The sequence below is a fragment of the Palaemon carinicauda genome, chromosome 6 (assembly GCF_036898095.1).
Source record: "Palaemon carinicauda isolate YSFRI2023 chromosome 6, ASM3689809v2, whole genome shotgun sequence".
NCBI classification, from domain to species: Eukaryota; Metazoa; Arthropoda; class Malacostraca; order Decapoda; family Palaemonidae; genus Palaemon; species Palaemon carinicauda.
The window spans coordinates 113,558,628-113,583,569 of NC_090730.1; the positions used below are offsets into that span (position 1 = coordinate 113,558,628).

General features: G+C 39.9%; 1 protein-coding gene across 1 annotated transcript; it reads right to left on the reverse strand.

Moving 5' to 3' along the window:
• Positions 1 to 2,506: 2,506 nt before the first annotated feature.
• muc (dihydrolipoamide S-acetyltransferase muc) lies at positions 2,507 to 24,038 on the reverse strand. The gene is made up of 6 exons (XM_068376055.1): positions 23,931 to 24,038; positions 22,459 to 22,620; positions 21,981 to 22,174; positions 19,052 to 19,214; positions 5,165 to 5,304; positions 2,507 to 3,846 (listed from the first exon to the last, which is right to left on the reverse strand). Exons 1-6 carry the CDS (start codon positions 24,036 to 24,038, stop codon positions 3,717 to 3,719), a joined length of 897 nt encoding a protein of 298 aa, XP_068232156.1. The 3' UTR covers positions 2,507 to 3,716.
• Between the last annotated feature and the right edge of the window lie 904 nt (positions 24,039 to 24,942).

Sequence of the window (24,942 nt, forward strand, 5' to 3'; positions counted from 1 at the left end):
AGAGGATGGGGAGGAGCGAGACTTGACGGCAACACGTTCGGTACGCAACACTTTTGTAACGCTACGTAATATAACCTTAACTTTAAATTAAAATTAAATGAAATTCTTTACATTTAACTTAAATGAAATTCTTTATACTCAACTTAAATGAAATTAGCTTACTGCACAACGACCTAAAAATAAAATGTTAATCTTACGTTACACTAAACTTGATTCTACATTTTGTTTTCATTTTAATTTTTTTACGTTTCTTCTTCCGGCTAGGTTCTTTTTGCCTCGCTTTCACCTGCACTTTTTGACGGCCTTTTTAAAAGGAACCTATCTAGGGATGTTTGCTTTTGTCTCCCCTTCAAAATGTTGCGAAAATGATGCACGCAAGTGTCGTCACACTAGGCTAACGCACGACCACTCGCTAACTTGCCCGGGTGCCTCTTTTCCATAAAATTAGAAAACTTCGGCCACTTCACTGACATGTCTTTGATTTCTGCCGTAGAAAGGTGGCCCTCGTCTTCCACCTCCTCCTCGCTACTGAGCTCCTGCAATACCTCCGAATGTTGCATCTCCTTGAGCTCTATCAATTCCTGTGTCGTGAGCTCTTCCTGATGCTCCTCGACAAGGGCGTTCACGCCTTCCTCGTCTACCTCTAGCCCCATGGGCTTTCCAAGAGACACGATTTCATCCATCACAACAGGTTTGGAGTCATAAGGGTCTGTCATATCGAACCCTTCAAAGTCCCTCTCAGCAACGGAAGCTGGCCACAATTTCTTCCACACTGAATAAACAGTTCATCTTGTGACACCCTGCCATGGATCGTCCATAATTTTCAAACAATGTACGATGTTGAAATGTTCCTTCCAAAATTCCCGAGGAGTGGCCTGGTGTTGGGCGGGAGATAAAGGACCTTGTTGAACCTGAATTCATTAAGAATGTCCTCTTCGAGACCAGGGGTATTGTCAAGGACCAAGTGTCATTTCAATGGCAGGTTTTTCTCCGCCAAATATTTCTTGACTGCCGGACCAAAGCACAGATTAACCCATTCTGTGAACAAAAGCCGGATAACCCAAGCCTTAGCATTAGCGCGGCACATCACTTGCAGTTTTTCTTTCAAGATCCCTTGGCTCTTGAAAGCATGTGGGTTTTCAGAGTGGTACACCAGCAGTGGCTTGATCATATAGTCACCGCTGGCATTGGCACACAAGGCTAGAGTTAACCGGTCCTTCATGGGTGTATGGCCCAGTAGTCTCTTCTCCTCTGCCATGATGAAAGTCTTCCTGGGCATTTTCTTCCAAAAAAGGTCAGTTTCCTCGCAGATGAAGACTTGTTGGGGGATGTAGCCATGTTGGGCGATAACCGAGGCAAAGGTTATGACGAAGTCCGCCGCGGCTTTAGTGTCGGAACTTACTGCTTCCCCATGCCTCACAACCGAGTGTATCCCAGTCCGTTTCTTGAAATTATCCAGCCAGCCATGACTGGATTTGAAGGTTTTTGATGGCGTCGAAGTCTCCCCTTTCTCGGCTGCTTGCTTCCTTTCAAGTTATCATAGATTCTACTGGCCTTCTCACATATGATCATCTCGTTCACGCTCTCTCCCGCCAACTGTTTCTCCTTTATCCAGATCAAAAGAAGCCTCTCCATCACGTCGTGAACATCACTACGCAGCTTGGAAAGGATGGTTACTCCTTTGGAAGGCTTGGTGCTCTTTATAGCATCATTCTGCTTGAGGATAGTACATATAGTAGATGTACTCCTCTCATATTGGCACGCCAGCTCAGTCACTCTTATACTACTCTCATGTTTTGCGGTTATTTCATACTTTATCTCCATTGTCATCATACGCTTTTTCTTTTCACTACTCTTGTTTGCATTCGCTTGCTTTGGACCCATTGTTTATTTAATTATGCACTGATGCACACAAAAACACGTAAAAAAACAAAACAATACGGCCGATGCTCGGAGATAACTTTACACGACGAAGATCCGACGGGAAAGACCGAGTGATGCTGTCCTCGTGAGCAGCCTCTCACACACATGGCCACCTGGCGGCCGCATAGGGAACTACTGTACCTCGTATCTCAAATTTTTCCTCATATCTCAGGATAGAAATTTGCTCGGACCTCTCCTTGTATCTCAATTTTCTTGTATGTTGGGATGCTCGTATCTCAAGGTATTACTGTAAAGGGTAAGGATCAACCTTAATCTTTCTCAGAAAGTTGCTACAGTGTCAATACGACAGCCATGGACACATTGGCAGGCTGCTTTGTTTCATACTCGCACAGCAGACAAAAATAATTATAAGTGAAAAAACTTCAACCCAGTTGGAGACCGTGTAGCTTGACGGCCAAAATCAGAATGAAAGTTCTGTGCGCTGCCCGACCCCTACTACCAGTGGCTACTGGTGGTTGACAGGACATTGATAATTATAACCCTACTAAAGGATGAGGGTTTGTATTCAAATAGGAACAACTAAATATCATTAGTTAAAAGGATGAAAAAACCACAATGTTAGAGAGATGTGCTCTAGCACTTTATTCCACCAGTTTATTACACAACAAATGCATTTTACTTCAGGAGACATAAAAAGTTTTAAACGTAATAAATAACTCTGTTCAATAACATTGACAGTTGACTCACGGAAGTAATAACTTCGATTTTGTTACTACTTGAGCTTGACCCATGAATGAAGTAAAGGCAGCATTCACATTACCTGTGCTATGATCAATTAGATAATATATTATATTGTGCCAAGAAATAAATGGATCCCTAAACGTTGCATTAATCTAGTATCAATAGATTTCAATTAATAGTCATGTAGTTTATTTCTCTTAGACCAGACTTGATGTAAGAAGTAAAACACTTGATGACTATATATTTGATAGAAGAATATAAAACAAAGTATGGGTCTCCAAGGAATCTGTTAATTCTTGAACTTTCAATCCCACAATTGAAACAAGCTAAATCAACTGAATAAAAGGAACTTTATATTCTTACCAGCAAAATGCATACAACAATGAACATGAACAATGAACAATACTGTATTCATGAATTGCAAGTCAATTTGTAAGAAAAATTAATCTCAAAATTGCATCTGATAACATTAATTACTGAAATGAATATTCTATCATTTCACTGTCGATAGTGTACCAACACCTAACTAATGTTATCACACACATCTTATTTTATAGGAATCAGGGGCTATTTACACGATGTAAAAAAGGACGTTTCTCTCCTACAAAATGACTCGCAATACTGATAACTTCTCTAAACTGTGCTATAGAAAAAAAAATACATTTATAGTACTTCCTTAACCCTCACTTTTCTGTTGTCTGTCCTGAAACATAAACCTATAAAATTTTTTTTAAGCAAACTGCTTGACTTTCCCTTATTGTTAGGTATAAATTTCTATCTGGCGTCAGTTATGAATCCAGAGATAAAATTAGATATTTACAAGGTTTGAACATACAGTACAAGTTTATGCATCATATAATGTAATGTAGTCCTGTATTTTGCAATCCTTATTTTAAAAAGGCATAAAAAAAGACTCAACAAAATTGTCTTGTTAAGAAGTCTTCAATATCAATAACTTCACCGGGCGGAACATATAAAAATTCAATGAATGAAGATACCATCTACAGTACAGTATGTACACCAAAGGTCTAATAACTGACATTACATACCTAAGAATTGAATTCTATTCTAATTTGTATTTCATTTTTCATTTACAGTAACATGGTTGAAGGGTTTTCTAAATACTTCTTGAATGCAGCTAACCACTGTGCCCCCACAGCACCATCCACTGTGCGATGATCACAGCTTAGGGTTACAGACATTATTTGAGCTCCTCGGAAACTGTTGGGAATAAAGTCAAAATAAGGATGCAAGACAAACTCATCCCATGGTATAAGGCAATATTTTGTAAAAACACGAAATAAAAGGGAAATAAAAGTTTGGTTCAAAAACTTGTGTGTGCATACATTTTTTCTTGATAAGATAATGATCATATAATCTTCCTAAAGCCTAATGTCAAACCTCATTCTTAAATTCTTTAAATAATCTTTAAATCAATTTAATTTCCCTTGGGAACTGAGCAGTATAGAGAAAGGCATCTTCAATTTTGTTACCCTTTACTATATAGTAACCAACAGTTGGAATTAGATATATTTTGTGGCACTTAGTAATAAAGTCTTCCCAGGTAGATAATACTTTTACAGTAAACATATCATAAATTTATGCCTTAGGATTTAATTGAGAAGATAAAGTTGTTTTTATCATGTGATTAAGTTATGAATGAACTACTTCCTCGAAAAAGTTATGCTTAAAAAAAGTGACATTGTCAAAGTTTTAAGAAGTGAGATAACAAAACTGTTACTTATGACAGCAAAATACTGTACTTTTTTATTTTCAAATGTTGCAAGTAGGAGTTAGGATAAGTCAGTTCCCAAGAGACATGCTTTTGATAAATGATTGAAGGCAAGATGTTACGGAAATTGGACCTGGATAGCCTTAAAGATAGAAATTTCATGGCCTGCATAAGAATAGACAACCTACTCAAGGAAGTGATAGAGAGCAGATAGAAATATTGTGTGGACAGATGTAAATTATATACCACGGGTGGTCTTATATAGGCAATGTAAACCTACATTATCATATACTTTTATAATAAGATAACTGAAATCAAAGTAACTAGTAAGACATATTGAATAAATACTGTTCTACTCTATGCTGTACTGAACTGTAATCATCATAAACCTTATAAAAATCTTTACATACTCAATTTCAGATCAACATCAACAATATAAAATGAAAACGAGATGAATCCTTATATTCATATTCTATTATACATTTACCACTTCACAACAGGGACTACAAGAAAGACAAACATGCAAAACTGAACAATATCTATAAGTGATATATGAAGAATATATACCTTTGAATAGTAAAATGCTATTATTTGCAAGTGCCAAATAGGCAACCTTGGACAAAAATACAATGATGAAAATATTTTTCTAGAATGAAAAATCTCAAACCTGATCAAATTCTTGGGTAAAGAAAATGTAGAAACTTGTAATTATTGTACTTTAGTGCATAAATAAGAATTTTAACACATTTCAACTTAGTGAGAAAGTTGCAATTAAAAATTCCTAAACAGATCTTTTCAAGTACTTACCCTTGCTCTGAGTTTTCATCAACAATGAGTCTCTTTTCAGTTCCACCAACAGCAAGAATACAAGACTGTGGAGGATTTATAATTGCGCTGAAGTTCTTCACACCAAACATACCCAAGTTGGATACGGAAAATGTTCCACCCTGGAAGGAATAAATTAGGAATCTTACAACACTTCTATAAAATGTTATTTTCATTAGTAAAATAAATTTTTGAATATACTTACCCGATGATCATGTAGCTGTCAACTCTGTTGCCCGACAGAAATCTACGGTCGGGATACGCCAGCGATCGCTATACAGGTGGGGGTGTACACAACAGCGCCATCTGTGAGCAGGTACTCAAGTACTTCTTGTCAACAAGAACTCAATTTTCTCCTCGGTCCACTGGTTCTCTATGGGGAGGAAGGGCGGGTCCTTAAATTCATGATCATCGGGTAAGTATATTCAAAAATTTATTTTACTAATGAAAATAACATTTTTCAATATTAATCTTACCCGATGATCATGTAGCTGATTCACACCCAGGGTGGTGGGTGGAGACCAGCATACATGTTAACAAAGAAGCTAAGTATCCCGTATCTTATTTTAGCCGTTATTCAAAATAACAAACATAAAATAAATAAGTACCTGGTAAGGAAGTCGACTTGAACCATTACTCTGCCTTTTTAAGTACGTCTTCCTTACTGAGCCTAGCGATCCTCTTAGGATGCTGAGCGACTCCTAGGTGCTGAAGTATTAAGGGCTGCAACCCATACTAAAGGACCTCATCACAACCTCTAATCTAGGCGCTTCTCAAGAAAGAATTTGACCACCCGCCAAATCAACCAGGATGCGGAAGGCTTCTTAGCCTTCCGGACAACCCAGAAATATTTCAATAGAAAGATTAAAAAGGTTCTGGAATTAGGGAATTGTAGTGGTGGAGCCCCCACCACTACTGCACTCGTTGCTACGAATGGTCCCAGAGTGTAGCAGTTCTCGTAAAGAGACTGGACATTCTTAAGATAAAAGACGCGAACACTGATTAGCTTTTCCAAAAGGTTGCGTCGAAAATATTTTGCAGAGATCTATTTTATTAAAAGGTCACGGAAGTTGTGATAGCTCTAACTTCGTGTGTCCTTACCTTCAGCCAAGCTTGGTCTTCCTCATTCAGAAGGGAATGAGCTTCTCGTATTAACAGTCTGAAAATAATGGGATAAAGAATTCTCTGACATAGGCAAAGATGAATTCTTAACTGAACACCATAAAGCTTCAGACGGGCCTCATAAAGGTTTTTAAAATAGAACTTAAAAGCTCTACAGGACATAATACTCTTTCTAGTTCCTTTCCAACCATATCGATAAGTTTGGAATAACGAACGATATTGGTCAAGGCCGAGAAGGCAGCTCGTGTTTGGCTAGAAAACCAAGATGTAGAACATGTAGCCGTTTCGGATGAAAATCCGATGTTCTTGCTGAAGGCATGAATCTCACTGACTCTTTTAGCTGGTAAAGCATATCAGGAAAAGAGTCTTAAAGGTGAGATCTTTCAGGGAGGCTGATTGAAGTGGTTCGAACCTGTCTAACATAAGGAATCTTAGAACCACGTCTAAATTCCAACCAGGTGTAACCAAACGACGCTCCTTCGTGGTCTCAAAAGACTTAAGGAGGTCCTGTAGATATTTATTGTTAAAAAGATCTAAGCCTCTGTGACGGAAGACTGATGCCAACATGCTTCTGTAACCCTTGAAAGTGGGAGCTGAAAGAGATCGCTCTTTTCTCAGATATAAGAGGAAGTCAGCTATTTGAGTTACAGAGGTACTGGTCGAGGATACGGATACTGACTTGCACCAGTTTAGGAAGATTCCCCACTTCGATTGGTAGACTCTAAGGGTGGATGTTCTCCTTGCTCTAACAATCGCTCTGGTTGCCTCCTTCGAAAAACCTCTAGTTCTCGAGAGTCTTTCGATACTCTGAAGGCAGAGAGACGAAGAGCGTGGAGGCCTTGGAGTACCTTCTTACGCGTGGCAGACGTAGCAGGTCCACCCTTAGGGGAAGAGTTCTGGGAACGTCTACTAGCCATCGAAGTACCTCGGTAAGTTATTCTCTCGCGGGCCAGAGGGAAGCAACTAGTGTCAACTTTGTCCCAACGTGAGAGGCGAACTTCTGCAGTACCTTGTTGACAAACTAGAACGGAGGGAATGCATATAGATCTAGATGAGACTAATCTAGTAGAAAGGCATCTAAAAGAACCACTGCTGGGTCTGTTGAGAGCCTCTTGGACATCGAGGTTGCGAAGAGATCTATGGTTGGATGGCCCCAGGTGACCCAAAGTCTCTTGCATACATCTCTGTGGAGGGTCCAATATGTTGGAATTATTGTCCCTTCCTACTGAGACAAACTGCTAAGACATTCAAGTTGCCTTGGAAGAAATTTGTTACTAGTGAAAAGTCTAGACCTGTTGAACAGGAGAGGAGGTCACTAGCGAACTCGCACCATGTCAGAGAGTAGGTCCCTCCTTGCTAGATGAACATCAAAGCAGGGAGTTGTCCGTGTTGACCTCCATTACTTTGTCTTGAAGGAGAGACCTGAAGCTTTTCCAGGCCAGACTTACTGCCAGAAGCTTCTTGCAGTTAAAATGCATTGTCCTTTGACGCGAGTTCCATAATCCCGAGCATTCCCTACCGCCTAAGGTTGCACCCCAGCCTACGTCCGATGCGTCTGAGAAGAGAACGTGGTTGGGAGTCTGAACAGTCCGGGGAAGACCCTATAAAAGGTTGATAAAGTCCTTTCCTCAGGTTAGACCAGACTTATCTTCCGGAAACCGGGATCGAGACCGCTTCTAGCGTCTTGTCCTTTTCCAGTGAAGAGCTAGATGAAACCGAAGAGGACGGAGGTGTAGTCTTCCAAGTGACACCAAATGCACCACGGATGACAGTGTCCTAACCAGACTCATCCACAGCCTGACAGGGCCGTATTCCTTCTTCAGCATCTTCTGGATGGATAGCAGGGCTGGGGATTGATCTTCTTGTTCAGCCATGTCCTCATCAGAGGGTTCCTCATCCGAAACTGATGAGGAAACGGCAACGGAGTGGGCAACGTCTGACTCGCTGAATCCGGTCGCACTGGTGGATGCGTGACGGAGCCGGACACAAGATCATGGTACTGCTGCACAGTCTGTGAACTGTCAACCATGGGGAAGCGAGGAAGTACAGCGACAACCCGAAACTGTCTAGACTGTCTGGGTAGTACAGACAACCCCTTATCGGGTTGCTGAGGTTGCCGCACTGCGTCACAACAAGTCACCTCTGCTGGTTGTTGAACGTCTTCCCAGTGACACACTGAACGTCCACAACCACCTCCGAGAGTAGCATAACATCAATGTGCGACTGGCAACCCACACTGGGTCGCACCGGTGGAAGAACCATCTCAACTGGCGGACGTGAGTAGGATACCTCAGCGTCAACAGGGCGTACAACCAACCGGTAGGAAGGTCGTTGGCAAGAAGGGTCTTCTCCGTAAAAAATCCTCTATCAAGGACTAAGCTTGGACTGCATGTCTTGCAACAAAGCCCAAGGTCTATGGGAGCAGGTGTGGCAACAGACGGGGTTAGCGACTGAAGCGGAACCATTTACCCTCCCTGGAAGCATGTTATGCTTAAATAAAAGTCCATAGGAGGCTAAGCAGCTTAAGGCTCCTCTCCAAATGACAGAGTCCTCAAGGGAATATCAGAAGGAGGGAGAACAGCACTTTCTCATCTACAGGAACCATATCTGAGAAAAGCTAGGTTCTCTCAGTGAGGGTTTCACTGGTGCAAAAGCAGCAGACCAGAAGGCAACGTTATGAAACTGCTTGACAGTCTGTGAACTGTCAAAAACTGAACTGTCAACCACAACAGGAGCGTGAGGACATACAGCACTGGTGTATAAGTAGCAGACCAGAAGGCAACGTCATGTAACTGTATGACAGTTTGTGAGTTGGCAACAACCAAAGTTGTGTGGGGAAGCCTCAACTCCTGACTGACTAGTTTGCTGCTGGCGAGTGGCGGTAACCACAGTGTGTTGCGGAGGCTGACACACCGTGTCAAAACACGGCAGCTTGTGGTAGCTCACGCACGGCAACGGAGTGCTCTGTGAGTGGGAGTCATCATACATCTGGCAGGGTTGACTGTGCATGGGTGGAGGAGCTCTCACAACAAGAGTGTGAGAGCAGGACGCCATGCCGGGTGCACAACCGTGGGAGGTGTAGGCCCACGGGTGCATCGTCAACCTTCTCCGCAGTCGGAGTGTGGGAGCTGGCAACAACAAAAGCAGAGTGCTGGTGCGTAGGAGGGGCTGCGGTGGGTTGAGGAGCATGCGGTATGGTATGCGGAGCATGCTGTAAGGTATGCGGCTCATGCTGCATGGTATGCGGAGCATGCTGTAAGGTATGCAGAGCATGCTGCATGGTATGCGGAGCATGCTGTAAGGTATGCAGAGCATGCTGCATGGGCTGCGGAGAAAGCCGCATAGTGCTGGAACCCGGCAGCTCTACAGAACCTTCCCACTGCTGATGCGGTAGCTCACGCATGTTAGCAGATGGTGCAGCAAGAACATGCGTCTGGCAGGGTGGACTGCGCATCGGTGGTGGAGCTCTCACAGGTGGAGGGTGGGAGCAGGCAGCCGCAGTATCTGCTGAGCGCACAACCTCGGCGGGTTGTAGGTTAACAGGCTGCATTGTCAACCTTCCAGCATGATACTCCTGCATGAAGGAGCAAGCTGAGACTGTATAGTCTGCAGCATGGACCACTAGGGTCTATGAAAGACAACAACAAACGGAGCTACTGTCCGTTGTGACTGAGGGTCTAAAACAGCTGGTGCGGCAACAGACGGAGTTACTGCCTGTTGCGGTACCACCTTGCCTCTCTTGGGAGGTGTGCAGTTGTCGTACTGCAGCGAGTCCGAACTGACCCAGTGGCTACACCTAGGCTGTTGGACTTGCGCGGAAGGGACCGACTTGCACTTAAAAGCTGCAAGATTTGGTCCATGGTTTCTGCGAGAAACCTCTTCCGCAGACGAGGAATAAATGGGCTCTCTCGTCTTTGTGTGGGTGGGGTGATCACGTCGGCAACGTGTGTAGATACACCCGAAACCACGGAGGGAAACGTCTGTTCGTCGATCAAGGCCTGTGGAACCCATAAGTCCTTCGACATTACTTCTCCCCTGGGCTTGGGAGCTTGTAAGAGGTATCGGACTAGGTGAACAACTGGCACGAACAGACGAACCCTCGAACGCAACACTGTAACACTTTGCGCATATCACTTTATCACTTTTGATTTTCTGTTTGCACTTATTTCACTGAACTCGAAACTTTAAGTGGTTTGTACCTGAAACACGCAATCCTATCCTTCATTAAAAGGTAGTAATTGCGAAAACAGTATTACAATGTAACAGAAAAACATAATGAAAGATAAAGAATTCAGTGGCTGGAAAAGAGACTAAACACTAGATCAAATAAACTACGTTTAAAATCTCTCACCGCATAAAGCCTGGGAACAAGAATAAAACTCTAGAAACGTTTTACCTTCTTCCCCTATAGCGACTAGGGAGAAAAGCAAAAAACGAGAACAACGTTACCCGCTTGAACGAAACGTTTATCCTCCTCTCTCTCCCTCCGTCTCTATCTCTCTCTCTCTCTCTCCTGACTTAGAACCTGAGAGATGAGCCCAATTATATATATCGTTAAAACATATTATTTGTTAAAGGAAAAAAACTGAAAGGTTTCCCAAATAAAAAGTTCCTTTAATAGAATTAAAACCATTTAAGCTAAGAAAGAATGAACGAAATGCTAGAATCGGTTTACTCTTACTGCAACGTGAAACCGTGAAATACTCTCTCTCTATCGTAACGATAGAGCGCAAGTTGAACGTTCTGAACGTCAACAACTGCGGAGACTAAACAAAACGTTAGTTCAACTTTGAAAACAGTACGAGACTATCAAAGAAATTCTTTCAAAAACATTAAAATTAAAATAGCATAAATTCTTAACAGGAAAAACGATATGACGGGCTCAATGTTATAAAATAAATCTATAACTTTGTTAAGCAAAATTACCAAAAACCTAAACACACTTCCGTCTAAGGGAAGGGTGGGTCAAAAAAAGTGAAAGAGAGTCTATACTCTCTTCGACACCAACACTTCCGTCTAAGGGAAGGGTCGGCCATTTAAAAGTGAAAGAGAGTCCATACTCTCTTCGTCACCATAATTAAATCAAATTAATTCCAAAAGCTTGCTAAGCTAATGATAAAGCTTCCTGAATAGCGAAGGCTAAACTCTAGAGCAAATACATCACCAAATCGTGAACAATAACTCCAGAATCAACAGCGTATCCAAGTAGGTCTAGCCGGTGGCACGACAGAGGAAAAATTGAGTTCTTGTTGACAAGAAGTACTTGAGTACCTGCTCACAGATGGCGCTGTTGTGTACACCCCCACTTGTATAGCGATCGCTGGCGTATCCCGACCGTAGATTTCTGTCGGGCAACAGAGTTGACAGCTACATGATCATCGGGTAAGATTAATATTGAAAAAGCAAAGATACAAATATTTAGCATGCATATAAAATAAAGAATAAAAGCATATATCCCTCAAAGCTCAAATAGCATCTAAAACTGCTATTGTACAATACTGTACTTTGTAAACAATTCAATTATACCCCTATAAATAAAATATTTTGGATTCGGGATGGAAAATGGTTAGCTTTTTAAACCATTATCTGATTACTTTTTCAATTTATATCATGTCCATGTGCTTATACTGCTCACTCACTATTTAGTCATCAGAATTTAATAGGAGAAAATATGAAAGGATATTTAGGGATTAATGTTTCTTTCTAATCCAGAAACATCTAACCTAATGTATGGGGATCAGGATAAATCTTTTATCAATCAAAGGCTTTTATTACATCCAGATTAGCCTTATAAAAGTTGTCAGTTACCATTGAGTTTGTGATGTCGTTTACTTTTCACTTACTCCTACATTAATGGATTTGATTTCATAAAATTTTCACCACAAAAGGACCTTTTATATACCTACTACAGTAGCTTTGCGATAAAGTATGTAATTCACTTGCAAGATATACATTTTATCTGTTTTCATTATTCCCAAAAAACTCTCACAAATAGAATACTGTAAAGTCTTAAAAAATTCTAAGCAACCATAAAAGAGATAATACTACGAATGTTATGATTTTAATTTTTAGTTTATCCTTCAACTGAAAAGAAATATAATTTGGCCATAAAAGCAACCTTTCTGGTGTAATCTAGGAACATAACGGGGATGTTAACCCTCAGTCTACACTCTTAGGTGTAGACTTAGCGGTTCCTCACAACCTCTGCTTGGAATTTTTAAAATTCAAATCATTTCATTTTTGGCTAGGAGAACATCTATATTTATGTTTCAAAGTTTTTCAAATGAAAACAATTGGTTTTATGGTTAAACCATAATTTTCTTATATTTACGCAAGCACATCCAATCCCTTCCACAACCCTTTTCTGACCAGGCTACCTATTTATTTACTTTTTCTTCAAGGAATTGAGGGAAATATATGTATGTAAGTATCCCATAAACTTCAATACCATGATTTTCTATGAATAACTCAGAAAGAGAATGTTAATTTTTCTTTTGATAGTGTCGTAAGTAAACATTTGCTGGGAGTTTCTCCAAGTAATATTCATCATATTTCTTTGTGTGCTTGTTTACATATTCACAATTCTTATTAGTGTTATGCTGAAAGAGGCTAAAAAAGCCAGAGACGATAACTAGATACAACTAAAGTGTACAACTTGCGCATAAAATATGCAGATGAGAATACTGTACATTATGCTAGCAGTGTCATACTCAGGTGTGAGCATTTTGTAAATTTAGCATATATATATACAGTATAAAATTGATGGAAGAGCTCACCACTGCTTAGTAAATAACCCTAAATTATGATGATTATGTCTTTAGGATTCCCAGTGGTGGGGGAAATTACTACTAAAATCACATGTTTATGCATACTAGAGTATATTCAACCAATCTCTGCAAAAGAAAAAACTTTGAAGCTCGTATTTTTTTGTCTGGTCGTTTATATACTTACATTTTTTTATATTACGGTTAAGCTGAAAAATGCATAAAGTATCGGAGACAATAACTAAATGCGCCTAAATGGTAAAATTAGACCCAGAAAGTAAGCAGGCAAAAATATACGTCAGTCATGTTGAATTAACGACAATCACTTGCGAAACACACCTAACAAAATAAATAACGACTTAGCGGGCAAGTCCAAAACAGAAGGATGACCTCGAGAGCGCGAGTAGTAGGTGTCGGTGGGGTAGCCCAACTGTATTCTCTAGGGCCTGTCACGGCCCTCCCCTTTGATGAAGGGATTATCTAAATGGAAGACAGCCTGTGAATAGTGGTTTACACACGCCCTTGTTAAATACACGACACCAACAAGGTGTTCGCACGAGGGTTGTAACCTCTGCATTCCATGCTTTTATCGTTCTCTAGTATATTTGGAAGATTTATATTAGAAAAGTGTAAAGAAGGACCCTTTTCACCGGGCGTGACAGGTCTCTCCCCAGAAATAGATTTTTCCTTCGTCAAAATCCCTTTATACTAGCAACCTCTTATTACTGTAATGTGTGGGCCTTTGGTACATGTAGCATTAAGTATATACTTCTGGATATGAGGATGTGGGCTCACCACTTAGTAAATAACCCTGAAATATCATGAATATGATCCACAGTGGTGAGAAAAATTACTGTTCAAAGCTCATACTTATACATTCTACATAGTAAAATATAATCAACCAATCTCTACCAAAAAAAAAAAAAGTTACTACTTCAGTACTATCTTGAATGTTGATTGATATATGTCATTTAAACATGAAAAAGGTAGGGAATTTTATAGTCTACAAACTACAGAGTTGGTACCTACAACACATTGTAAAGTTTGACAAATAGCAGTATGGATTCATGAGGGAGAGAAGGACTGTGGAATCCATTTTTACACTAAGACAGCTTTAGGAAAAGAGGCTAGTAAAAAAAAATCATATGCTCTTCTGTGCTTTCATACATCTAGAGAAGATTTATAATAGAATATCAAGAGAAGTTATGTTTTGGTGCTCGATTAAGAGGAGTCCCAGAGAATTTGGTTAGAATTGTAGAGATGATGTACAAAAGAACAAGGACAAAAGTAATAACAGCTGTTGGTGAAATAGAAACCTTTGAAGTTGGTGATCGATTACACCAGGGGTCAATATTAAGTCCATTATTATTTGTGGTGGTCATGGATATGTTAAGTGAAGAGATCAGAGAGGAAGAGCTGAGGGAGTTGCTATATGCAGATGATTTGGTTATTACTGCTGACAATGAGGAAGACTTGCAGAGCAGGGTTGCAGTGGCAAGATTACTTTGGAGAGGGATGGGTCAAAATTTAATGTTTATAAGACAGAAGTTATGTTGAACAATACAGAAAGTAGGAACAGGATAGTCCTGCATGAAAGTAATAGGCTTGGTTATAAAAGTGGAACACTTTAGATACTTGGGATTTACGTTAAGTTAAGACGGAGGATATGAAGCTGAAGTTGAAACTAAGATAAAATAAGCCAGGGGGAATTGGACGGAGGTAGCAAGCGTGGTATGTGATAAGAAAATGCCAATCAAGCCAAAAGTCAAGATCTATAGCACAGTAATAAAACCAGTGTTAATGTATGTATCAGAAATGTGAGTTCTAAGACAAAAAAGAAGAAACAAAGCTTAAGAGAAGAGAGATGAGAATGCCGAGGTGGACAACGGGAATATAACGGCTTGAAAGATCAGAAAAAGATGAAATAAGAAGAATGGTAAGTGTAGTTAACATTATAGTAGTGTTAGAAGTGTCCTGACTGAGATGGTAAGGGCACGTGTTGAGGATAGACAATGGAGAAGGAGTGGAGGGTTTAGGAGGAACCTGTTAAGGGAAGAAGATAGAGAGAGGGGTAGATAATTAGGTGGCAAGATAAGGTGAAGGATGATATGGAGAGAAAAGGTTTGGTAGAAGATGCCTTTGATAGAAGGCATTGGAGAGTGCGTATTGGGCAACCGACACCTTGATGAAAGGATAACGGTGGGAAAGAAGTCAAGTGTCAGGGGCTCGCCATGGGATCCAGGGGTAGGGGTAACATTGTCATGTATTCATACTCACCTTTATAGGGGAGGAATGAAAATAAGAATGAGCAAATCAAATAGAAAAAAAATTTAAATGAAAGAAAATTTTAGACTGTCCAACATCCTTAAAGAGACCCTATTAGCCTTTCATGAAATTAATTCCACAATAATGATGCCAGTGAGAACTGATGCTCAAACATCCATTCCCTACCCTACAACAATGGGATGGGACCACTATGATTAGAGTGGCTTAAGTGTAAGCTTGGTTCATCCTACACTTGATGAGACTAAGACCATTTCAAGAATATAATCCTCCCCTTTAATTGTAGTGGCATGCAAAAACCAGCCCACACATGGAGTCCAAGGGCCAGTTTTCTTTAATTAGATAGTTTCGCAAATCAATATGAAAATATTGACATTCCTATTGTTCAGACATTTTCGGGTAGTTGGGAAGATTACCTTACCTCCCACAACTGGTATAGAAAAAGCTCCTATTGCCGCAATGGTATCCCTTTCCAAAAACTTACAGTGAAAAGAGGAAGGGAGGTTGGACAGCAGAGTGGGAGATAGTTGATAAAATATGAGGGAGATTAAGTATTAAGAAATAGAAAAGTACTTTATGAGAGAAATTTTATGTGAAACCAAGGAAAAAATTATTCCCCAGTTCAAGAGACCTTTTGCCCATCACAAGGCTTCATCACGGAAATGATATTTCATATTTAAGCAGAGTAATTACATCAAAGCATTCTCTCGTTAAGCGGGGATGCATCCAAGAACAAATGTATCTCTGGAGGTGGGGTTTGAGTGGGATGTCCATAGTCATCATCTAGCTATTGGTGAGATCATTTTGTACCTCCTATTCCACTGGAACATGATGGAAAGAGATATCCCTGGCTGCTGACCAGTGATATTCCAAACACCACTGAGGCAATCTCTGGTGGATACACCCAAGAGACACAAGATTCCCCAACAATGACACTACTCTGAGATGGTATTCACAAACATGAGAGGAAAGTTTCCATCTGGTCAGGAATGGTTGTCACCTCCCTGAGTCTGCCGTGGCAATTCACTGAAAGATTCTCGTTGCCATGTTCATCATCTTTTCCATGTATTCTGTCCTCTGGTTGGGGGTAAGATCTCACTTCTCCCAGTGTATTATGATCCCTGGATGGCAACAAATAGGAAACAGACAATGTTATTCTTGCAATAACTGCCTCTTCGAGGAGGCCATTATCAGCCAATTGTTGAGTTACCTCAAAAGAAATATCCTTTGACGGTTGGCCCAAGCTGACACCAAGAGGAATAAGGCAAAGAATTCCTGAGGAACAGCGGACAGTCGGAAACACGGGGCCTTGCACTGGTACATTACTTCTGAGAGGAATGATGCATTGATACTTCAAGTACTCATCCTTCAGGTCCACTGATAACAATAAGGGAGGAAGCCAGTGCAGAACATACCATTTCATTTTAAATGCAGTCTAGCAAAAAACCAGATCAGCAGAGAGATGTAGATGACAGCTTTGTAACACCCAGACAACTTCTCCCGTTAATGTCACCTGTAAAAACCCTGGAGATTGATCTTGCACGACTTGAACCAATTCTCTCCAGCATCACTTCCACCAGTGCCAACAGGGCCAGAGCATTCTGTTGATCCTGGAAGGTAGGTTTGGAATGTGATTGGTTGGCAAGATGTAAGGTTCACTGTCCTTAAAGTGTAATAAGTAACCGTCCTGAAGGACACTTATTACCCAAGGCTCAGCTCCTTGTTGCAGCCATATTGAACAATGGCATGACATGCATACCCCTACCAGTAGCAGACAAATGAAGGGACTGCCTACTTCAGCATCAACCTCCCTTCTTTCCTTTGTGTCCCTTCCTACAGTGGCTAAATAGACAGGGACATAAAATGGGGGAATAGTCGGGACCCTTTCAGGCAGAAAAAGTTGCTGGTGGAGCTGGCTGAGGTTCTGAGGAGGCTGGCCTTCCTTGAACCTGATTGATGGCATGGGTGTGGTTGCCTTCAATGGGCCAAGACTCTTGATAGATACAGCACTGTGAATCAGGGAGATTTGAATTTTGGTCCTCCACCTCTCCCTTAACTTCCCTCTTCAGAAAGAGACATGAATCCCAGCACCGACACATTCCAAAGTGGCAATGTTGTCTCTGAGCCAGCCTGTCGATAAAAAAAAATAAACAACAGCACTGTGCCTCTTCAACCCCCAGTTGGTGACAATGGCTGGCAGCCTAGTGTGCAAGAAAGGTGATGGCCTTTCCACCAGACAACACAAGCTCATGGTATTATTGCCGGAAACTCAAAGATGGACAAACCTGTTGTCCTGGCACAGCACATTACAGCGCCTAACCACTGGTCAGACCCCAATAACACCTAGAAAGTGGCCATGGCTGACGACTCCATAGCTGCTGACTGAGAGGCAGAGAACTACAGAAGCACCTCTCAATGGCCAAAGTCTCCTCATAATAGGTGCAGTGGTTGCCTTGCTGAGTTCATTGCACTTATGAATGAACACAATAGCCTCCAAAAAAGAGCACATCAACTCTGGATTCACTGACACTATCGGTACTGGATCGAGGTCAGGCACCTACTGTCCACGAGTAAGCTGCTTCGTCCCTTGAAAAGAACAAGGACTTGTCAATCCACTCGGGATCATCTACAATCAGATGGAATTGAGGCCAGAAATCTTCAACCGTGGTAGTTCTGGGTAAAATTAAAACCTTGTAAAACACCAAAGTGCCTGTCAATGGCAGTAGGCCCCTGGGAATCAATGAGGTGGTTGCCTCAAAAAGTTCATTGCACTCACAAACACGCACAAGAATTACTACTGAAGAAGCACTCCAACTTTGGATTCTCTGACTGTCGGTACTGGATCAAGGTAGGGCACCAGCGAACCACGTGGCTCTTGAGCCCTTTCATCCATTGAAAGAGACAGAGACTAATTAACCAGCTCGGGGTATCATTCTCTTCCCAAAGAATATGATCGCTAAGGACCAAGAACAGAACAGGGAATGCACTTTTGAGCAACTGATGATGACGAGGATATCATGGGGGGAAGATACAAGAGATTCTCCAATAGGAACCACTGCACTTAGGTAATTGTCACTGGGGAACAATGGTCACTCTCACTTTTACTGGTACAGCATTGTCACTCATAGGGGTCTAAGGCACAGGGGACCCTCTCAAGGAGCCATAGAAATCTTCTTTGATGTTTCTTTTCCATATTCTACCAACTGTTGAGAAGACTACAACCTACTGTACATTCAAACTCGGGGGGACTGCAAATAATCAAGCACCCTACACAAAGTACAGTACAAATTATGTGGGGATCGATGGTAGTCTTGCACATAAATCTAGCAGATACCTTACATTTACCATGGCACTTCTTATTACTGTACCATCACAAAATGTGCTAAAACAATCAAATACCAGATAAACCAATAAAAATATCCAATAGCTTGAGCAAAAATACAGCAGCAGAACATCTATACGTAATGCCACTGAAGTCAAAAGGGGCTGGTCTTTAACAGACAGGAGGGTAGGCCCACCCTCTTTAAGCCACCTGCAGTTATCTAATGATCTTGTAAATGAATCAACATCTGTCCCAGTTTGCGCTGAAGTTTGTGATTGTGTAGGAACACACTATTGTATGTGAATTATCTGGCTACAGTTACTGAATGTATCAATTCTCCCTAATCATGGGACCAATGTAAAATACTATATACAGTACCTGGAATTCATGTGGCTGAAGCTTTCCTTCTCTTGCTTTTGCAGCTAAGGCCTTTACATCACTAGCAATGGTTGCCAAGCCTTTCTGTTCAGCTTTAAATACAATTGGGGTGATAAGCCCTCTATCAGTGCTGACAGCTACACTGACATCAACATTATTATAGCTGAAATATAAACAAGAAAATAGCACTAGTTATAAATTAAGAATAAAGAGGGCAGTTTTCAACATAGGAGCATTCGTAATTCTTAAACAAAATTTCCACTACTTTGAAATAGCATGAAATTTAAATGCTGTAGACATGCCAGGCTATAAACAATTATGAACACTATATTTAAAAAAAAAAATCATCAGTGTAATTAAAGTCAGGATTTTTAACCAAAATCTATTTTTCCAACTTGTCTTTGAATAGAAAAGGCTATTAATTATAATGGCCTACTTGACAACCTTGACAAATCTAGCGCGAAATATAGCACTTTTTCAGCAGATTATATACATGAAAAACTAATTGCATTTCACAATATTTTGATTTACTGTAATGAAACATTTTTCACTTTATCATTGTTATATAAATATAGAAGACAGCACTTTCTGATCTCTTTTCCCAAACTATGTTGTAGAGTCCTATAGTAAAGTCAAAAGATTGGTTCTGTTAATGAGGGTACTAATCCTATACAGATGCCAGTGGGAGGAGATAGTAGGGAACTTAAACTCGGTACAAGGAATAAGGCCTGAGCTTAACCCCGGCCCCGAGAGTTGGCTTAACTATAACACCTACGTCCTTCAGTCTGTTATTAACTTCATTCAAGTTAATCAGTTGCTCTCGTTTTATTGTCTGACTTTTTCCATTAAAGGAAGCACTAAATATATGTATATATGATTTTTTGCTGAATATTTTGAAAAAAATTAGAATCTAAAGTTTGATATTCCAGAGTTTAGTCAACTCGAATTGATAAACTTGAACATATTTTTATTTATTCAATATAGAAATGTGACTGAATTAAAGCTGTAATTTCATCTTATTGATTTATCAATTTGTTTAAAAAAAATTTTCATCTGAATTTACTTTGGCATTTCAAAAAAACCTATATGGTTTATCAAATTTCCTACATCATTGTTCATTATACTTTCTCACCCCATTATATTCTTGTCATCTCCTTTGGGAATCGACCACCTATTAAAAGATTATCTTCCTCTGAAGGCCACAGCTAAAATGGTCGCTTGGATTTGTATTAATCATTTTGTCTGTTATATGCACACAGCCATTATCTTTTTTTTAAAGTTAATAGGTAGATAGCAAAATAATAATAATAATGATAATAATAATAAAAGTAATAATAACAGCGTCTCAACCCATGGATTCGCCTTTTACAATGGTTGTTTTATTATTTTTTGTTTTGTTTTCAAATTGTATTTTTTTTAATTCTACCTTTATAGTCTTTCTTTAATTCTTTTTCCACCGGGTTTCCTTTTCTTATTGCCATGGGGTCCTATCAGTATCCCCTATGGGGCACCTGCCAGCAAGGGTTACTTTACTAGTGTAATACGATTAGTGAATGCCCATCGGTAAAGCGAGAAACAATTTAGGAAAAGGGGAAAAGTTTGTCACGTTTCTTTTTCATTAAAATTTTAGATTCAAAAGAATCGTTCTAATTTTAACAATTAAATGGAATCTTTCTCTCTTTATTCACAAAATAGAGAGTAGGAAGCATCGTGTGTTTTTTCCTCGAGTACATTACGACCAATTTCGTAAATTTGATAAAAAAAACGCCTTTAACAGCGTTTTTGAGAAAGGATTTAGCTCGTTTCTTCGGCGTTTTGGAAGCTCCTGTTTCAAAATTATAAATAGAAACCCTGCCGCTGATAGCACCTAATGGATCAAACTTGAAAAGTAACAATTTAGATTATAGTAACTTTTATTTGTTTTGTTCTTTTAAGATTCTATCAAGTTTTTGAACAAATTATCTTATACGTGTTTGCTTCCCTTTACACTATATTAAAACAAAGGTTTTAAATTTTCTGGATCAGCACGAGTCACTACTGAAATGCACTTAGCATCTTTTTCTTTCAACATAACCTAAACTAATTGAAGATACAAACTCATCTTACAGTCATCAAGGTCTAAATATTGAAGGCAATGAAGTTCTAAGAATAATCAGGGGGGTGGCAGGGAACACTAAAAAGTGAGGATCAATTATGTACAAATATAACTTGGGTGTATTTGTCTTGAATTTAAGAGAATATCTTGGTAAATGACCAATGGAAGACATGTGCAAAAAAGTTAATTGAAATGGCTGCAGTGACTTTGCTATTTACTTTAAGGTGTTCATTTTAGTGTCAGTTTATAGCTAAATATATACAATATAAATCTTACATCAATAAAACTTTCACAAAACTATATAAGAAGGCTAATATCACTGGCTAGTCCATCAATAGCAAATACTGCGCGACCTCTATATCGGTTACAACACTTCAAGACGACTAAAATCACTGGGTAATTCATGAGTAACACTGAAAGGCAAATTACACTAAACCAACCATGAAATTTTGACATAAAAAAAGGGCACCACTTCATTAGATTTAAAACATTGGCAGTTTTTACTAGGGTATCTACTGTTTTCACTTGCCTCTTAGTACATGTTGGGTAGGTGGAGTGTAACGGTAACATAAAACGGGGATGATGGCGAGAGAAACTTTTATAACATTCTACCCAGAGGTCATTAAGTTGGTACTTACCAGTTATATCTATCTATATTTGAAGGTAATATTCATGGAAATAATCACTCTCTAAAGAGCTCATGAAATAATAACAGATACATAGTCTTTGATAAAAAATTTTATCCCTTTAACTAAAGCATGCAAGTTTGATAAAGAGGATTTGTGGTCAAGCATTAGAGTTTTTTGCTTCAAGCCCTAACATTTGCTATCTTACCTCCTAATGACAGTATCAAGCCACGAAGAATTTGCCTCAGGAACTTTTTTGCATGCTAACGCAGAAGCTTTGATTATGAAATCATTGAAGGATATCTTGATACCTTCCTTTTCTAAAAGTCTATTGAATTCCTGCCGTAATTGGGCTACTTCGTCCATACATACATCTATACTTAGGTAGTAGTGAGGAATTGTCTGAAAAGAAAATATCAATATAAAATACAATAATGTACTATTGTACTCATAACCACTAGATGTCTAGTTACGAATACAAAAAGGAATAAAACATAGTACAGTATTTTACTAACACCTTGCTTCAAATTGTTCAGTTATTTTAATACGCTAAACAAGGAAATTTAATAAAGGTGTGTTTATAACTCTAAAAAAAACATACTTGGCTACTATTTTGAAATACATAAATCAAAAAGCTTAATAACTAAACCAAGAACATAAGGTAAAATTAACATTAAGAGCCTTACCTGTTTTGATTGACAAAGACGCTTAGCGATAACATTGCGGATGTTAGATATTGGTACGTCAGTGTAAGTGGCACCAGGTACAGGAGCAGGAGCAGCAGCAGCAGTAGTCTGAGAAATATTGAAAAGTGAACAATCAACAAAATGGGTTTTGGAATTGGTATTCTTTATTTATATAAATTCAATATTCAGTAATGTACAGCCTGCAAAAAAAATTAAATCAGTCATGTGCATCTACCATCAAGTTTGCTGAAAATTCTCATAAATAGTATAAATTCTAAAAAATAAAAGCACTATGGTAATATAACAATATTTATGCAACATGAAATATGAAAAATTTGTAAGTAATTTATATTTTTCATAACTATACAAACATGAGTCCTTTACATTAGAGAATGACAACAGCAAAGCTAGAATATGGCAGTTAAAATTACGTATACTGAGGTATCAACAACCGGCCAGTATGGAGGAAGCACCGCCCACTTGCTAACTCACTGACAAACCACTTTGATAGCAGTTGGGACTTTTTAGGGGATTGGTGATGAAGGGAAAAGTATGAGTAAAGGACTCGGGTTTGATTTCATGATATGCACAAGAGTAAATTTTCAATGTACAGTAGGTTGGAAATTGCCTCTAAAAGTGATATACATATGTTCCCTATAATAGATGACAGAGCAAACACTACCAGCTCAAATGTAAGAATTGTAGATGATTGTATATAATGTGTTACATATATGCACCCCTTAAGTTTCATAAGTTTTGTATGTTACAAACGCATGCGCACAGGTCGCACTTTCAACACTCCGTGCATGCGCATAATCAGTCTTTTTGCTTCACCTGGCACAAGCTGTACGCCTTGCAGAGCACCACTGTACATAATCCCTTTGCTGTGTGGAATAAATGCAATCTACGACTCAAATTTTATTTCTCCATCCCTGCAATCATCGGTCTTCATCTATAAGCTTATCACATATCACCATGGCACAGTGATGAAACAATACACCATTTTAAGGGAACACCAGAATCCAGCATTTGCATCGAGCCGTCATTTCCCTGCGACCACATGTGGATTTTACATTGTTTGTGCTTTGTAAACCATTAATCCAGTGCCAATGCAGTGTGATAGCAATTTAATTTTAGTGGGTAGTATTTCTCTTGTGTGTCGTGCCCTTCTTCATGCCCTATCAGAGAACCCTGTTACCCCTACCCATCTCCGGAATTCGAGGCTCAAGCACCCTCCCTCATCACCAGGAACACACTGCCCGCTACCCAGCTCATTAAGTGACAACGGACAATTGACCTACTTCTCGTCCCACCCAGAGGCCCTTTCACACTTGCTTTCCAGTTGCCAATTGTCTCTTGATTTACAATAATTTTAAAATAAAATCAGTAAAAAGTCTATCTCATTTTTTTGTCTTTTTTCTTTTAAACCGTGGGTGATAGCTTAAAACGATTCATTACGTCTACTACCTCACATCAAGACGAATCTGGGGATATGCAACAAGACCAGGACAATGATGACTAGCAGTTGCCTTCCCACCCAGACTCACCAACATATCGTCAAACAGCACTAGGTTTTTCATCGCTGGAAACATTGCCTTTGCTCTCACCACACCTGACTATGCTGCATTCAACAGCTTTAGGTGTGGAGTAAAGGCTTCTCATCAAATACCTAGAGGAATCTCGACAGGCCGAGTTGGCTACACGTCGGAGAGAGGGGGATCAATGTTGTCACGAAGAGGAACTACGCCGCCAAGAGGACAACTTAAGAAGCGAGGAGGAAGCCCCACGTGTCACCGCCCTGTTGCAGTTACTCATGGTCAACCCTTCCCACCAGCAAGCAAAACCACCGGACTCGCAACAACTTCCAATACAATTCCTCAGGGACTCCGCTGTTCAGCTACCACCACCACCTCAGAAAGTCATCGCCTAAGTGTTTAGGGAATTGCGTAGATGCTGGGATGACCACAGTGTAATGGTGGACCTCGGGACTTTACCTACCAGGAAGCAGTTAATACAACTAAGCATTTGCCTCAGCCTGGAGACTCAAAAGATACTCAAACACACATTCAAGGTGCCACCGGACACAGATCGGAGCATGGAGGAAGTATTGAATGTTCTCCAGGAACACATCAAGAACCTGCAAAATGAAGCTTTATGTCGCAGGGACCTGCTTTCCTCCAAACAGAGTGAAGGGTAAAGCTTCAGCGACTTCTACGTCAAACTGAAGCACGTAGCAGAGGAAATTGACGTCTGTTCTGGTCATTCTAACTCAGCTAAAGATGATCAGCATCATGATAGTCAGAGACGAGGAGCACTCACAAAAACTTATTGCCCTGGACACATCAGCTTCATTGGCCACCATGGTCAATGAATGTCATTCCTATGAGGCCACAATGACAGCCAGCACTCCCATACATGCTCATCCTCCTAAATAGTGTGCTGTCTCTACCTATAAAAAACCAAATGCCATGGGAGGAAACGTAC

Excerpts from the sequence above, each read along its gene's own strand:
- muc (XM_068376055.1), bottom strand. The coding sequence starts at position 24,038 with ATGAAAAACCTAGTGCTGTTTGACGATATGTTGGTGAGTCTGGGTGGG. Across the intron at positions 22,621-23,930 it reads ATCCCCAGATTCGTCTTGAT|AATACCAATTCCAAAACCCA; the intron begins GTGAGGTAGTAG and ends ATATAAATAAAG. Across the intron at positions 22,175-22,458 it reads GTCTTTGTCAATCAAAACAG|ACAATTCCTCACTACTACCT; the intron begins GTAAGGCTCTTA and ends TTTTCTTTTCAG.